The sequence below is a fragment of the Hippopotamus amphibius genome, chromosome 10 (assembly GCF_030028045.1).
Source record: "Hippopotamus amphibius kiboko isolate mHipAmp2 chromosome 10, mHipAmp2.hap2, whole genome shotgun sequence".
In the NCBI taxonomy this organism is placed as follows: Eukaryota; Metazoa; Chordata; class Mammalia; order Artiodactyla; family Hippopotamidae; genus Hippopotamus; species Hippopotamus amphibius.
The window spans coordinates 30778006-30792742 of NC_080195.1; the positions used below are offsets into that span (position 1 = coordinate 30778006).

At 36.1% G+C, this 14737-nt stretch overlaps 1 protein-coding gene across 1 annotated transcript in view; it reads right to left on the minus strand.

Moving 5' to 3' along the window:
- The window catches only part of LOC130830308 (A disintegrin and metallopeptidase domain 3-like), a 102270-nt gene that overhangs the window by 34821 nt on the left and 52712 nt on the right, over positions 1 to 14737 (minus strand). Inside the window, exons 11-12 of the mRNA XM_057697477.1 lie at positions 13850 to 13989; positions 5654 to 5843 (exon numbers count right to left, since the gene is read on the minus strand). Coding sequence (XP_057553460.1) covers positions 5654 to 5843; positions 13850 to 13989 — 330 coding nt within the window. The remainder of the gene's footprint in view (positions 1 to 5653; positions 5844 to 13849; positions 13990 to 14737) is intronic.

A 14737-nucleotide genomic window follows, 5' to 3' on the forward strand; every position in this document is an offset into this window, starting at 1 on the left:
GTTTTTTTGTTTGTTTGTTTTGTTTGTTTCAAGAGTCTTCACAGCTATAATAAAACAGTGGCCTATCCAAGGTGAATTCTCATTTTCCAGTATATACCGTTGAAATCCAGTGGGGCAAGCTACCTCTTCCTTTAGGTCCACTGTGACGCCATCTTGCATTTTAAATGATGAAACAGTGACCCAAATCAGGTTAATCACTTCATCCAAACAGTACAACCATGCTATCAGAGACAACTGAACCTACTTTTGTAACCCAATACTCTCTGAAAAACTATTCAGGAACTGGGGAATAAACTACCCAGAATGGACGCCTTGGCAAAAGCTAAACAAAATTGCCTGCAGGCCAAGGGACAGAAAAATCAATGGTTCAAGTCTGAGTCATATGTCCATGTAGACATGGATATTAGGCCAGAGAGAATCTGATGAGGAAATTGTCTCTCACGAGTGGACTACAGAATAGCCATGGTACTTTAAGATTCAGGCTGTGAGCAGGAATTATTCCTGGACACCTTGTATTTACTACTGGCAGACTATCTTGTCTGACATGATACCATTTGGATTGGCATTGACCCAAAATATCTGGTACCTACTCTGTACACAGACCTTACCTCCTTCAACAACAGCAACAAAAAAACAGAACAAGGATAAAGGGTTTCATCCACATGAAATGAAGCCGTATATACTAGTCAAGACGAGTTGGAGAAGTAATGGTAACCAGGAAGTCCCCAGGGGTTGAAAGAATGTTCTTATTGGATTTGGAAATGCTCTCAAATCATATACATTTCTGTGGGTTCTTTTGGGCTAGCACATACCCAAACAGTCATAAATACCATTGCTGAATATATGATGGGAATAGGTACTCTCTCTTTATGTAACAGTTCTCTTGATTTTAAGGCACGTTCTCAATGGGAAAATGCTCCGATTAAGACAGTGGTAGTAGGGATGAGTATATGACTGGAAGCCACATAGCGATCCTGGCCTATCTAGGTCATTATTGTGAAGCAGCACGAAATACAGTAGCAAGGAGAGGTGGGGAAAGGGAGCTGGTCAGAAGATCACTGTCTTGATCAAGGGGACAGCATATGCAGGGGTACTCAAGGAAATCTGTCATCTTATAACAGCCCTGCCTGGCCAGGAAAAGGTGGCTTATAGTAAGCTAAATATGGCAGTGGCCATATAGGAAATATGGATGATTTGTATAATGGGCAGATACTTAACAAGCTCCTGAATACTTTGCACTAAGGTCAAAGCAGTCCTTACCTCTGCCAAAGAAGTTCTTTATGTGTCCACTCTCAGTAATATGCCTCCTTTTTCCAACCATCATTTAGGATGTAAAGATGTCATTTCAGTACTTTCTTGTCATCATAGTTTTAGTTTTACCTCCTATTTTCCCATACTTACGCCAATTCCAAATGTGATGCACAGTTACAGACTGAAGGCACTAGTGTGTGGTAGTGAAAATTACAGTAAAATCTTTTTTAGTATCTCACTAGATCCAAAAGAGCAAAATCAGCTTGCAAGTTCAGATACTGGACACAATGTATAACACATCTATGTGTTCTGAGACCCTTGCGATCCACTTGTAATCTAAGACTGGACTCCAAAACCAGATCTGGTGTTTCCAGCACTTGGGACCAAGGAAGACAGGCAAATGTGTCTTTTCTACCAGCTACAGTCAAGTGACAAAGGGAAATCCACGGTACGTAGCCCAGGGCAATGGACATGGTCAGTCCTCACAAATACAGCATATTGGCCCCTAATCTCCCCTCGAGGGTATTGTTTGACAGTGACTGCAATAGACACCTTTCCAGATATGACACAGCAGTTTCTCTGCACAGTGGACATGAATTATACTAGTCAAGCAAACCTCAGTGAATGATATTTACACATCTAGTCAGAGAGTGGTACCACCTTGAAAGGCAAGAACGCTCAGTACTGTGCAATTAGCTGGGACAGCCGTGGACTTCCTGGGGTCCACATCAGGCACAAGCAGCTATGAGGAACTTTGTAGCCACTAAAATGTTCTGCACATGTGTGTGTCTGAGCTTATTCAACAATGAACTAACCTGCCTATTAGTTTGTTTTTACAGTTTTGATATATATTTGTTCTTTTGTTAGTCTATCATTTGATAAATTTGTTCTCAGTTCTCAGATGTGATGTGTGTTGGTGGTAAATTAAGAACTGCCTACACTCCTAAAGCCAGTTTCAAGGTGTAAAATGTTGCAAATGAGGGGGGAAAAAAAGTATTGTCTGGCTAGAGGAAGTCATAGGTAATTAGAGCCGCGCATTATAGCACTGAGGTTTAAACAGAAGTGGAAACCATTATTCCTAGAGTGATTAACAGATCAACAATAATTAATTTTTTTCCACTACTGGCCTTTAGCATACAGTACTAGGTACTGCTGGTTTTCTTCACTACCAGCATAAAATTCCATTCTGCGAAGTTGACCAAGTTCATTTCAATTTCAGTAGACAAGGCTTAGAGCACAGCTTTACTGTCCTTTCAACAATGATGTGTCACCTCAGGATTATACCAATTCTTGTAAAATGTGAAATATTATAGAATGCGTAGATATTCTGTCAAAATCATAACACTTTTATAATTGCCTGCAACTGAGAACACTGCTTTTCATTGCATGCCATTTAAGCATATATGACTAAAGACAGACTCTACAATCCAAATAATGTATCTATGCTGACTTACACAACAAGCAGTTAAGTTTCAACAAGGTAGGTAGAGCTCAGCCACAAGAATCACTGAAAGCAGTCCAGGATAAAAGAGAAAAAAAGCCTGGCCATTGGGCACTGTGTCTGATTAGGACCTCCTGCAACCGCAGGCATCTTTGACTACTTACCTGGCTGATTTCATCCAATGGCCTTAAATTTCCTTTGATGTTCACTGGCTCCTGGAATTTGGAACTAATGAATTTTATCCCATGGTTCAGTGAAAAGGTATGATTCCAACATTTCCATAAAATGATCCAGATATTTCCATGAAATGATCCAATCCAAGTGGGTGGGAAAACCCCAGGGAAGTTCTACTATGAACAGATTGGCCTCTGACATTGGTTAATTCCACCAACAGGAAGCTGTCCACACGCAAGAAACAGAAACAGCCTACCTACTCCTTTACCTAAACTACTAGGTCATTGAGGGTCCTCTCTATAAGACTTATGCTGAGAAAAGTTAGTTTACTGAAAAATCAGCATACATCCTAGCCTTCTAGCATATTGGTGAAAGATTCCTGGTAATTCATACAAGTGCATGTGGATGAAATGACAGAAAAATGTGTAAAAGATATGAAAAGACCATTCAACCATACGAAAGCCCAAAGTAAGTATGACATCCTCAATTCAAATTATATATACATGTATATCCCATGACATAGCACATTCACTTGTTGGTACACATACACCCAAGTGATATGCAGGCACACGTGCAGCAGGAAACATGTGCAAGAAATTCATAAATAAACGCGTCTTCATCAAAAAATTGAAATAAACTTCAATTTTCATTGACAAAAAATGCATAAACTCAAATTCTCATGAAATCAATACTGAAAACAATGAAAACAATTGGAATATAGCTACATTCAAAAGGTGATGGATGTTCCAAGTACAATATTGGGTGAAAGACCCAAGTTACAAAATGACATAAATCATATGACTGCCAATTATATCATAGCAGAATACAGTGACCCAAACTATACTGTGTAAGTATGGGAAAATAGGAGGTAAGACTAAAACTATGATGACAAGAAAGTACTGAAATGACATCTTTACATCCTAAATGATGGTTGGAAAAAGGAAGCATATTACTGAGAGTGGACACATGAAGAGCTTCTTTGGCAGAGGTAAGGACTGCTTTGACCTTAGTGCAAAGTATTCAGGAGCTTGTTAAGTATCTGCCCATTATACAAATCATCCATATTTCCTATATTTCTTGTGTATTATATATCACAGCGAAATAATGGGATGGTATAAATATTTATTGCTAAACAAAAGCGGGCAGAGTTTACTATACAGAGAACTGTAAAAAATACATTTTAAAGAAAATTATAATTAAAAGGGAAATTATTTCTGAAGGAAACTTTGACATGTGAAAACACTGATAAAAAGGAATGGTAGGTAAAATAAAGCAACTGTTTCCTGAATAAAGTCTTCATAGTACTTTCTAATGTAAAGAAATGAAATATTTTGCAAGACTTTTATAAGAATGTTAATTGTGTTGTAAACACTGTGATCTGGGGAGAAGGTGGCCCAGATAGGGTTAAACCTTAAACATCTATGGTAAAAGTACAATGATAATCACTAAAGGAAAATAAACAGTACATATACACTAAATCACTAAAAGAAATAGTGGGGACTTCCCCGATTGTGCAGTGGTTAGCAATCTGCCTGCTAATGCAGGGGACACGGGTTCAAGTCCTGGTCCAGGAAGATTCAACATGCTGCGCAGCAACTAAGCCCGTGTGCCGCAACTACTGAGCCTGCGCTCTGGAGCCTGTCAGCCACAACTACTGAGTCTATGTGCCACAACTACTGAAGCCTGTGCACCTAGAGCCCATGCTCCGCAACAAGAGAAGCCACCACGATGAGAAGCCCGTGCACTGCAACAGAGTAGCCTCTGTTCACCACAACTAGAGAAAGCCGGTGTGCAGCAACGAAGACTCAACGCAGCCAATAAATAAATAAATATATAAATTTATTTTAAAAGTAAATAAAAAAAAGAAATAGTGGAAGAAAGGAAAACAAAATAAACAGATCAAAAGAATAAACAAAAATTCAATTAAGAACAAATGTGGGAAAATGAATATAGAAAATATAAAAATTTTGAGACAACTTAAAAATAAAAAGCATGCAATCTAGAGGAGCATAAGACAACTAAATGTAATGAGGTATCCTGGAAAAGATCCTGGGACAGAAAAAGGCCATTAGGTAAAAACAAAGGAAATCTGAATACACGATGGACTTTAGTTAATTTAAAAATATGCAAAAAATTAATCAATAATATTTAAGGAGATAATCTTATAAATCAAAGATAGGTTGAAGAAAAATTAAAACCTGAGGTAAATACTGAACTTAATAGTAAAGAAAAACTAAATGAGAATAGAGAAATATCAGGGAAATACTAACTGAAGGAAGCTAGTGTGTGCAGAGACACAGACAAAAAGTATATATACAGATATACAGATATATTTCAGACCAAATAGACATTAAAACAGAAATCAACATTAGAAATAAAGAGATTCAGTATTTGAAGGTAAAATATTAAATTTCTAGGAAGATACAACAATTGTAAATAAGTTTACACTATAAAAGAGCTTCAAAATATATAAAACATGAGTTGAGTAAATGATATGGAGAATTAGGCAAATCCAACTGTATAGTTGGAGGTATCAATATTATTTCTCAAGTGCTGAGAGTTCAGGCAAATAAAATTAGTAAAACATTACAGAAGATTTGAGTTATTCACTTAAAATTTATAATTTTTAATTTAATTACATGCCCTATATCTCCCCATCTTATCTATTTGATAAAATGGTGCAACATTAAAAAAAGTTCTCCCATTTATATCACATTTATATTTATAAGACTATATGATGAACACAAAAACAAATCTTTAGATAAGCTATAAATGTTTCTCACTAACCTCTGCCACACCACAATCACATTGCTCTGGTGGTTCCAAAACTCCATTGCCACACGTTGAAGATCTTCCTTGTGGAACCACTTTTGAAACTTTGGTTCGATTCTGAAGACATTCAAATTCAGGCTGTGAAGCTGTACGTTTAAATTGATCCATGCTGCAACTGCTAAAAAACTTTACACCACGGGAACGTCTAAAATTAAATTATATTCCTCAGATAATGGAATAAAATCAGTATCAAAGTAACACTCTTTGATAACAAGCTATGAATTCTGTACCACACCACTTAGAGAAGAGCCAAGAAGTGGAGAGTGCCTCAATGTTAATACAATTATTAATAAAAAAATCAGTTCATTTCTATTATAATTCAATATAACAGACATCTAATAACTAGAGGATGTTAAGGTTACATGACTTAGAATATATTAAAACAAAACTGTGCTTGGCACACAAAAAGCTCTATGTCTTACTATTTATTACTTTCATTATTATTGACAACACCGTCATAACTATAATCATTATTATAAGAAGTACTAATTATTATTAAGAAAATGAAACACTAGGAATAATATGGAAAACTGAAGGAATAAACAACGGTTGATTGTGTTGATTAAAAGTCAGAATGACTGGTAATTTGGTAACAAAATTAATTAAATAAATACCTCAACACTGAATATATAAAATCTATAAACCCTAGATTATTTTTATTTTGATATTTCTATATTTCTAAGTGCACTGTTTCATGGGTTTTTGTTTAAACTTGTAACAATCTCATACTTAGAGAAATGATACAAAAGTACGAAAAACAAATTTTGTTTCCTGAAACAGTTAAGTTGCCAATATACCCTGGTCATTCTAAATATTCCAATGTGTAACTCTTGTATAGAAATGAATTCTCTTGAAACAGACCTTCAATATCAGAAATTAATGATACACTGCTAACATCTAACCCTCACATCACAGTCAAATTTCCCCTTCATCACAGTATTGGCACTTTTTAGCAAAAGGATCCAGTTCAGAATCGACCACTGCATTTAGTTCTCATGTCTTATGTTTAGCTGACTGTTTTCTGTTGAATTTCGTGACTTTGAAGTTTTATAATTACAGGCTGATTTTTTGGTAAAATGTCCCTCAATTTAGGTTTATGAACTGTTTCCCCATAGCTAGACAGAGGTTACGCATCACAGAAGCCCTGCTGTCTCCATCTGCCTCACTGCATCCTAAGACAGCACAGGATTTCAACTTGTTACATTTCTGATAAAAGTCACTTTGATCAGTTGATTAAGGTGTGTCTGCCAGTCTTCACTCTAACATTTCTTTCCTTCCTTATCACTTCATAATTATTTGGAGAGAAGTTTTATGTAAATATCTCACTTCGAATCACATTTTCAATCCATTCATTCATGCATTTATATGACTGTGGAACCATTTTCCTATTACATTCAATGGGTTATAATCAATTACTAACATTACATATGACTTTCACATTGTCCCACATTTGCCTATTGGGAACCACTGTCAAACTGCTCTGTGTCCCTGTGACAAATCTCCAGAACTCTTTGAACACCTCCTTATACTCTGACACAAGTGTTCCAGGCTCGTCTGTGTTTTGTCCGTCTTAGCCCTGGAATCAGCCACATGATGTCTTGAACTTTGTTCTTCTTTCTCAAGGTTGCTGTAGCTGTTCAGGGTCCGTTCACATGTTAGGATTATTGATTTTATACGTGTGAAATTGTCATTGGAATCTTAATAGGGATTATATTGAATCTGTACATTGATTTGGATAATATAGACATTTTAACAATATTAATTCTTCCAATCCAGGGGCATGAAATAGCTTTCCATTTACTTGTGTATCCTTTCATTTCTTTCATCAATGTCTTCTATTGCTCAGTACAAATCTTTCACCTTCTTGGCTTTTACATTTATTCCTACATAGTTTATTCTTTTTGATGCTATTGCAAATGGGATTGTTAATTTCTCCTCCTGATAGGTTGTTATTAGTGTACACAAACACAAGATTTTATATTTTAATTTTGTATCCTGTAATTTTGCTGAATTTGTTTATTACTTCTAACAGTTTTTGGTGGAGTCCTTAGGGTTTTCTATGTGCAAAATCATGTCACCTGCAAATAGTGACAGTTTTACTCTTGCTTTCTGATTTAGATGACTTTTATCTTTTTCTCCCGCCTAATTGCTCTGTCTAGGACTCTTAATACTGTTTTGAATAAAAGTGGCAAGAGTGAGCAGCCTTGTCTGGATTCCAGATATTAGAGGGAAATCAACAATTTTACACTGTTTTTATTTTGTTTTGTTTTGTTTTGTTTTGTGTTCTTTTAATTTTTGGCCAAGCCCTGCGGCTTGCGGGATCCTAGTTCCCCGACCAGGGATGGAACCCATGCCCCTTTCAGTTGAAGAGGGGTCTTAACCACTGGAACGCCAGGCAAGTCCCTACACGGTTGAGTAGGTTGTTAACTGTGGTTTGTCATACATAACCAAATTATGCTGAAGTACGTTCCTCTATACCTACTTTGTTGAGAGCATTTATCATAAATGGATGTTGAACTTCTTCAAATGCTGTTTCTAAATCTATTGAGATGAACATATTATTTTTATCCTTTTTGTAAATGCGGGGGTATCATATTGATTGAGTTACAGATGTTGATTCACTCTTGCATCCTTGGAATAAATCCCACTTTATCATGGTGTATAATCCTTTTAATGTGCTGTTGAATTTGATTTGCTAATATTTTGCTGAGGATTTCTGCAACCAACTTCATTGGGAATACTGGACCATAATAATATTTCTCTTTCCATGCTATCCTTGCCTGTTTTGGTATCAAGACAGTGCTGGCCTCATAAAATGTTGATTGAAAATGTTCCCTCCTCTTCTATTTTTTGGAAGAGTTTGAGAAGGATGTGTATAGATTCTTCTTTGACTATTTGGTATAACTCAACAGGGAAGCCAGTGGTCCTGGACTTTTGGCTGTTGGAAGGTTTTTGATTCCTGATTCAATCTACTTAGTAGTAATCAGTCTATTCAGATTTTGTATTTTGTTATGATTCAGTCTTAGAAGGTTCTATGTTCCTAGGAAAAGATGCATTTCTCTTAGGTTGCCCAAATTGTTCATGTATATTTGTTTGCAATAGTCTCTTATGACCCTTTTTTTTTTTTTTGTGGTATTAGTTGTAACGTATTCTCTTTAGTTTCTAACTTTTAAAACTTGAGTCCTCTCTCTTGCGGCCTTTCTTCCTTTCTTTCTTTTTCTTTTTCTGAGAGTCAAGCTAACTGTTTGTCAATTTTATTTTTTCAAAGAACTATCTCTTGGTGTAATTGATGTTTTTCTACTATCTTTTTAGTCTCTATTTCATTTATTTCCACTCTGATTGTTGTTATTTCCTTTCATCTACTAATGTCACTTCATTTATTCCTCTTTTTCTAGTTCCTGGAGGTATAACATTTGGTTGTTTATCTCATTTTTTTTTTTTTTTTTACTTTTTATTGAGATAGCAGTTATCACCATGAACTTCCTACTTAGAATGGCTTTGTCTGCATTCTGTAAGTTTTGGTATGTTGTATTTCCATTTTGGTTGCTCTCAAGGTACCTTTCAATTTCTCTTTGATTTCTTTGTTGGCACATGGTTGTTCAATAGCATCTTGTTTTGTCTCTACATATTTGTGAATTTTCCATTTTCTTCTATTAATTGATTATCTAGGTTTATGCCATTGGGTTTGGAAAAGATGCTTGATATGGTTTCCAACTTCTTCAATTTGTTGAGACTTATTTTGTGCCCTAACATATGATCTACCCAGGAGAACGGTCCACATACACTTGAGAAGAATGTGAGATCTATTTCTTTTGGGTGGAGTGTTCTGTAAATATCTGTCAATCTAACTGGCCTAAGGTTTCAATTGAAGCCAATGTTTCCCTGTTGACTTTCTGCTTGGGTGATCTATCCAATGAAATACATAGATACTTAAAGTTTCCTACAATTATTGTATCACTGTCTATTTCTCCTATTATTTCTGTTAATATTTGCTCTCTGTGTTTAGGTGATCCTATGTTGAATACATATATATTTACAAATGTTATGTTTCCTTATTGAATTATCCCCTATATCGATGAGTAATACCCTTCTTTGTCTCTTACTATAGTATTTGTTTTATAGTCTATTTAGTCTGATATAAGTATAGCTACTCCAGCTTTCTTTGGGTTTCCATTTATGTGGAATACTTTTTTCCATCCCCTCACTTTTAGTCCATGTGTCCTTACATTCAAAGGGATTTACTTGCAGGCAGGATAGAGATAGGTCTCACTTTTCATCCACCATCCATTCTGTCATTTGATTGGCAAATTTGATCCATTTGCTTTAAAAGTAATTATTGATAGGTATGGACTTATTGCCATTTGTTTCTTCTTTTCTGACTGTTTGGTAGTTCCTCTGTGGCTTACCTCTTCTCTTGCTCTCTTCCTGCATTACTTGTTGGTTCACTTCAGTCATATGCTAAGCTTCCTTTCTTTTTATCTTTTGTGCATCCACTTTTTTGTCTTGGTTTTGGTTTGTTCTTTGCTTTCTTTTCTTTTTTGCTTTGTGGCTACCATGAACAACATATATATGATATATTAAGATATATGAACAACATATATCTTAAACAGACTATTTTAAGTAGATAACTGAGATTTGAATGCATTCTAAAGCTCGACAGAATATATTTACTCTCGCCAACACGTTTTATGTTTTTGATGCCACATTTTACATCTTTTTAGGTTGTATATACCTTATCACATTATTGTAGTTGTTATTTTCACTACTTTTGACTTTTAATCTTACCATCTTTATGTTTAATTGCCTAATTTACATACTCAATTATTCTGTATATATTTACCTTTACCTTTGAGACTTACACTTCATATGTTTTCCTTTTACTAATTAGATTAAAGAACTCCCTTTACTCTTTCTTCTAAGGCTGGACTACTGGTGATAAACTCCTTTAGATTTTGCTTGTCTGTAAAACTCTTCTCTCTCCTTCAACTCTGAATGACAACTTTGTTGGGTATTCTTTTTTTCTTTCAGCATCTTGAATCTACCACACCACCAACTACTGGACTGTAATGTGGCTGCTGAAAAAGCTGCTCATGTTCTTACGGGAGGTCCCCTGTATGTAACAAGTTGTTCTTCACTAGCTGCTTGTAAGACTCTCCCTGTCTTTCATGTTTGATGTTTTAATTATAGTGTTTCTTGCTGAGGGTCTCATTAAGTTCATCAGCTTTAGAGTTCTGGGCTCCCTAAATCTGGATGTCTGTTTCCTTCACCCTGTTCGGGAACATTTCAGCCCTTATTTCTTCAAAGAAGTTTCCTTCCACTTTCTCTCTCTTCTTCTGGGGCCCCTATAATGTGAATGTTGGTGCACATGATGTTGTCCCATAATTCCCTTACCTTCACTTCTGTTCCTTCATTTTTCCTTTTGCTGCTCTGGTTGGGTGAGATGGACTACCCTATTGTTGAGTTCACTGATCCTTTCTACTGCTCCTTTTAGTTTGCTATTGAAACACTCCACTGTATTTTCAGTTCAATTTTTCTATTCTTCAGCTCTCTGACTTCTATTCAGTATTTTCTCAAGTTTCCCATGTCTTTATCTTCTCACATTGTTCATCCATTCCTCTCCTGATCTTGGTGAGCATCTTTTGGACCATTATTTTGAATTCTTTTTCAGTATATCACTTACATCCTTTGGCTTATGGTCTTTTTTCTCCAGTTTTATCTTATTCTTTTGCTTGGAATATATTCCTTTATTTCTGCATTGAGCTTAATTCTCTCTTGTTTATCTAACTCTATGCATTAGATAAAACTGTCACCTCTCCCAGTCTTGAAGGAGTGGTCATGTATGAGATGACCCTTCTCATTCAAGCCTATCCTAGATTCTGTTTCTCTCCCAAACCTTTCTGATTACCGAAGCATCATCCTTATTTCATTTTCAGTGGCTTTGAGTTGGGAAGGGTATGACAAGACCTGTCATTATGCTAAAAAGCAGGAACTCACTCAGCACGTAGGATCAGGGTGATGGGAAAGCAGACCTTGAGTTAGCAGCCTTTAAAGATGGGGTGCCTCTCAACAGGCTGCCTCTGCATTGGTCCCTGTGGCAAGTCAGTCCACACACTTTAAGATCTCTTTCTCTGTTCACTGTAGCCTTGTGTGTCTCACCTATGGAACTGCAATTGTTTTTCACAGCTGGACCTTTGGGGATTCCTCTCTCAGTGGCAGGTCTTACTGGTTAAGGTGTCCAATAAGGGTTCAAATCCTTCATCCCGCAGAGAGAATCTCTAGGTTTGCATTCCCTGCTGATTGTGGGTCACCTTGCTGGGGTAGGAGTTATGTGAGGTTGGTTCTTACCCTTGCCTGCTCTCTTCTATGTGGGTTTCTTCTCATTTGCCCTATGTGTAGGAGTCTTAAGCAATCATTTGTTTTGTTTAGTTTTGCTGAGGAAATTGTTCCATAAGTAGCCATAGAGTTAGTTTGTCAGAGGGAGGACAGAAGTTCAGGGTCCTCCTAACTCACCATCTTGAACCAGAACCCCTATAAATAATTCTGGCATCTCTTTTTCTCTCCATCTCACCAAACTGCTGTAGGTGGACGTGAGAATCACCATTGACCAAACACTGTTGCCAAAGCTGCTCTAGGACTTTACTTACCACCTGCCAACCCACACACTTAGCAGGAGTTAACATAAATCTGTAAGGTAAAGGGCCCAGAAATAAGAAAGGAAGCTACAAACAAACAAACAAAAAGCCAGGGGAACCAGCTGGCACCAAGATGGTGAGGAATCTGAACTTCAACAGACCCTGAGTCTCATTATAAGCTGAATTTACTATTTTAGTGTGTTAAATGACACACCTACCACTGCCCATGAATGGACATCAAAGAACAAAAAGGATTAATAAAGGGGGGCAGCCCACTCCCTCAAAATAAAGCCCTGAACCTTCACTGGAGACAAATGCATATGCCTCCCCATCCTTAGCCTCACTCTTCCCACCTTTGTCTTTGCTCCTTTAAAGTAAATCCTTCACACCACGCGGGTGAGAAGCTGATCTGTGGACTTAGTTCCCTCCTCTCCATTCTTTGCCCACTGAAGAAAGCTTGTGTTGTGTCCTTGGATCTCAGCTTCAGGTTCCTTACTCCGATGCTTCAACAAAATGAAAAAAGAGCCCTCCCCTGCCCAGGCAGAGAGCCTAGCGTCTATAGGACTTAATTAAGTCACAATGTCAATATATTGCTGTTCTCTCTGATATATAGCATTCATGTTACAAAATACATTTTATTATCCATACCAAGTAAATCAATGAAAATGTTTTGTCACATTTATCATAGAATCCCAATTTCTGCATCATGATTGCTTGTTTAGGCTCTTTCCTACATGCCTCTGACCTCTGGGACTTCTTCTCTGACTCAGGGTTCCTTGCCGCATGGTATTATACTTTTTTTTTTTTTCCTATGCCTTTAATAGTCTTCCTTGTAGTTTCAGCCATTTCTTTTGTGTGTGTGTGTTTTCCTTTCCCCAAGCTCCTTTTTCCAGTCATTTGAGCTCTTAAAATTTCTTGCTATCCAAGTAACACTTCACTTGCTTTCCCTGATAAGTTTTTAACAAGTTCTTCACAAGACAGATTCATTTCCTCTCTTTCAGGTCCCAACATAAGTTTTGCCTTATAGAAAACATTCTAGACCACTTTATCAGAAAGTTTCTCCTCCCCATGTATTCCCTATTTATTTCCCTCTTGGCACTTACGATAAGCTGTTTAAATCTTGTTTATTCTTGTGTCAACTTTTGAATTTTCTGTCCCTCATGGACTAAGATAAGATATATAGCACTTTCTACCTTGTTAATCATTTATACGACAAACTAACATAATACTTGTGACACAGTACATATTTTAAATTTATGATGGAAAGAATGAATTTCACCTCAAGATTCTAGTACTCCACAGAAAGTCATGATCAACGACTCAATATGCTAAATATAGCACTATGCAGCATATTTTCTACAATACCAAACACTCATTCCCTTTAATAAGCTTTAAAATAACTCATATGTATTGAATAAAAATATTCTCATTCAGATTAAACTGAGAGAAATTATTCACCAAGAAATGCAAGAAACAGTTCCCGAAAGAAGACAAAGGTTTGATTAAAATAACATCTTACATTGCTTCCGGATGCATTATGCATGTCGTTCCGGGACAGTAACAATTGTAGACGTCATCGCTGTAGGTTAATCCCAGGTTAATTCCAATCAACTGTGCCATAACAACTGAAAATGCCTCTAAAGTTATCATTTTTGGATGCTAAACAGAAATAAAAAACAGAATGGTTGCTTACGTTATTTTTTTCGACCCTTGGTCTTTTTTGTGGATGCATCATCTAAATGCAGATACTAATTTAACAAACGAGTATACTGAAGATCATTATTTTCTTAAGAACATTTTAAAAAGTTAAATTTTATTATTCTTTTTGAGTAATAATACTTTCAATCCAAATGGCATTGACATATAACCAAATAAGTTTAATATCATATGTTTTCATGACATGTTACTGATTTCATTGTAATGAACTTAGAAAAATATCCTGAGAAGATTAATCATTGTTTCAGTATACTATATAACTTTTAATTTTAACACTTTTAAAAATACCCAGATTCGTAAGGGTTTAACTGACAATCAGTTTTGATGTCAAAAATAGTTTTAGGTGAGAAAATCAAACACTTTTTTTCTAAAGGCACAATACTTGTATTAAAAAATTAAAACTTGAGAAGTAGTGCTGTAAGCAACACAAAAAAAGCCCTGGTTCATAATCAATGATCTTTTTAACTCTCTCCATAGTTTTGCCTTTTGCAGAATGTCATAGAGTTGGAATCATACAGTGTATAGCCTTTTCTAATTGGCTCCTTTCACTAACCACTATGCATTTAAAATTCCTCCATGTCTTTTAAGTGCTTGATGGCTAACTTTTAAAATACTGAATAATATTCCTTTTTATGGATTGACTCCAGTTTCTTTATCCTTTCACCTGTAAAAGGACATTTTGTGTTCTTTC